General features: G+C 53.1%; 1 protein-coding gene across 1 annotated transcript; it reads left to right on the forward strand.

Moving 5' to 3' along the window:
- Positions 1-220: 220 nt before the first annotated feature.
- LOC306915998 (very long chain fatty acid elongase 1-like) lies at positions 221-1,156 on the forward strand (the record flags this gene model as incomplete). Its single annotated transcript, XM_079493706.1, has 1 exon — positions 221-1,156. The coding sequence occupies one exon, from the start codon at positions 221-223 to the stop codon at positions 1,154-1,156; it is 936 nt and encodes a 311-aa protein (XP_079349832.1).
- Between the last annotated feature and the right edge of the window lie 1,931 nt (positions 1,157-3,087).

Genomic DNA, 3,087 nt, shown 5'->3' on the forward strand with positions numbered 1-3,087 from the left:
CACATCGTCTGACCGGCCTATATAAGGTATAGCAGTTTTCATTTATAACGTGACATTGTCCGAGGAAGAAGCCGTCTAGAAAGCCAGAAGAATAGATGAATCAGCAGGACAGGACGGAACAGGACGGAGGGGAAATAACTGCGAATAGCGATACAGCGAACCAGAGAGCAGAGCCGAAGAAGCCACTTCGACTTCAACTGGAAACATCGGAGCCAAAAAGATGCTCCCCCTGCAGGAGATCGGATCCCGCCTGGCGGAGCTCTACGGCCGCGCCCTGGCCGGCGTGGACCCGCGGCTCAAGGCGTACCCGCTGATGGACGGCCCCGGCCCCATGAGCGCCATCCTGCTGGCCTACCTGCTGTTCGTGCTCTACGTTGGCCCGCGGCTCATGGCCGGCCGCCGCGCCTTCCGCCTCCAGGGCGCCATGGTGGCGTACAACTTCGCCATGGTGGCGCTGTCGGCGTACATCGTGCACGAGTTCCTGGCGTCGGGCTGGGCCACCACGTACACGTGGCGCTGCGACCGCGTCGACACGTCCCCCGACTCGGCCGAGGGCGCGCGCATGGTCCGCGTGGCCTGGCTCTTCTGGTTCTCCAAGATCGTGGAGCTGTGCGACACGGCGTTCTTCGTGCTGCGCAAGCGGCCCGAGCAGACCACCTTCCTGCACGTCTTCCACCACTCCGTCATGCCCTGGACGTGGTGGTGGGGCGTGGCCTACGCGCCCGGCGGCCTGGGCTCCTTCCACGCCATGGTCAACTCGGCGGTGCACGTGGTCATGTACGCCTACTACGGCCTCAGCGCGGCCGGCCCGCGCTTCCGCCGCTTCCTGTGGTGGAAGCGCTACCTGACGGCGCTGCAGATGGCGCAGTTCGTGCTGGTGTCCGTGCACGCGTCGCAGTACTACCTCATGGACTCGTGCGACTACCAGTTCCCCGTCATCGTCCACCTGGTCTGGCTGTACGGCACGCTGTTCTTCGCGCTCTTCGCCAACTTCTGGGTGCAGGCGTACATGAAGGGAAAGCGGCTTCCCAAGCCCGAGGCCGTCCCCACGAGCACCGAGAACGACACGAATGTTGTTACCGGAGAAGAAGGCTCTTCTTCTCAGCAAGAGGAGAAAGGCGGATCCTGGCGCTCATGGAGCAAGAAGAAGGACTAGGTTTCTCTGGTTCTCAATGCAGGGGTGCAAGTGGGCCCTAAAAGCAGTGGTTCCCAAACTTTGTCATGTCAAGGACCCCCAAATTGACACTAATTATCCCCACCATTTGAAGAGATATGCCAGGGACCCCCATAAAAGAACATTTTTACGGCTCTAGCAGAGATTCTCAAGCATTTTCATTTCAAGGGCCCCTGCGGTTTGACCTGAATTAGACTACGGTCCCCCATTTAATGGCATTTCTATCTCTGGGACCCCCAATTTATATTGTAAAATCAATGTTAATTTAACTCAGAGTGTACAAAATGGAACCAAATGGACCCGTTAGGGTCAAAAGTCAATGGCGCGTCGGTGTTGCATCGAGCCGGGCGGACGATGTGTGAGCTTGTAGATCTGCACATTTTTGGCCAAGAGATTGGGTGTCATGCGGAAAAAAAGTGGTTAAAGTACAGTTGTTCTCTGAGACTACAGGGGTTTAAAGGAGCATTCAGTGATTTGGGTGATTTGGAAAAAAACCCGGTCCACCCGGTAACAAGATGTGCACATGCACACGCACTACAGTGGGGGAAGTACAACAGACCAACAGCACGTGCACCAAGGCCCACCCCACTCGATCATGATTGGAGGAAGGCCCCTCTCATCCTGATTGGATGAAGGTTTTGCCACCCGCCACCAAAACTGAAACTAGGGTTTTTTGACCCCAGGGGCTCACTGGGGACAGGGAGGAACTCCTTATATGGTCAGCACACTCTATAGTAGGGAGGATTATCCAGAAAAAAAGAAAAAAGAAGTGATATTTGAATTAAGTCAAATCACTGAATATACCTTTAAGTGGTTAAATGTCCATTATTACCACAACCATCCCTGAAGGGGGAGCTACTGTGTATCAGACAAAATTAAAAAAATTAAATCTCAAAAGATATTGAGCTAATAAAATAATAATAATTAAAATACCATTCTGGGAACTCGGGGTTATACCTTGAGTCTCCTGGGCCAGGGCCCAAAGGTTGGGTTCTGAGAACATTATTTGAAACAGTAGGCTATGGAAATGAATCCAGAAGAACCTGTGAAATATGTTACATGGAACGCTTCATGTGATTCTCGTCCCCTCGAACACTAATCTGAGCTTCATGTGATTCTCGTCCCCTCGAACACTAATCTGAGTTCCCAGAAATTGTATTTTTCGCCACATTAAACGTTTGACTGGAAGGAGGTCCATCCATCCATCTTCAACTGCTTATCCGTAGTCGGGTCGCGGAGGCAACAGCTCCACCAGAGAGCTTCAGACTTCCCTTTCCAGAGCAACATTAGTAACTTCATTCTGGGTGAATCCTAGGTGTTCCCAGGTCATTTTGGAGATATAATCTCTCCATCTCATCCTTGGTCTGCTCGGGGATCTCCTCCCAGTGGGACCTGCGTTGAGGACCTCCCTAGGGAGACGCTCGAGAGGCATCCTAGCCAAATTCCCGAAGCACCTAAGATGGCTCCTTTCCAAGCGAAGAGGCAGCGGCTCTACTCCGAGTCTCTCTCTCACGTGACTGAACTTCTCACCCTATCTCTAAGGGAGATGCCAGCCACCCCTATGAGAACTCATTTCGGCTGCTTGTATTATTTCGGTCATGACCCACACTTCATGACCATAGGTGCTGCCCCTGCTGAACTGATTCCCCGGCTGATCTCCTCCTCTGTCCTCCCCTCACTCGTGAACAAGACCCCCGAGATACTTAAACTCCTTCACCTGGTGTAATGGTCTCATTCCCTACTTAGACTGCACAATACACCGGATCCCTGCTGAGAACCATGGCCTCAGGTTTAATTGGAGATGCTGATCCTCGTCCCAGCCGCCGTACACTTGACTGCGAACCGGTCCAGTGAGAGCTGGACCACATCATCTGTAGCAAGGCGTCACATTTTGTCCGATCCTTTGACATTAC

The sequence above is a fragment of the Electrona antarctica genome (genome assembly GCF_951216825.1).
Source record: "Electrona antarctica genome assembly, chromosome: 22".
NCBI lineage: Eukaryota > Metazoa > Chordata > Actinopteri > Myctophiformes > Myctophidae > Electrona > Electrona antarctica.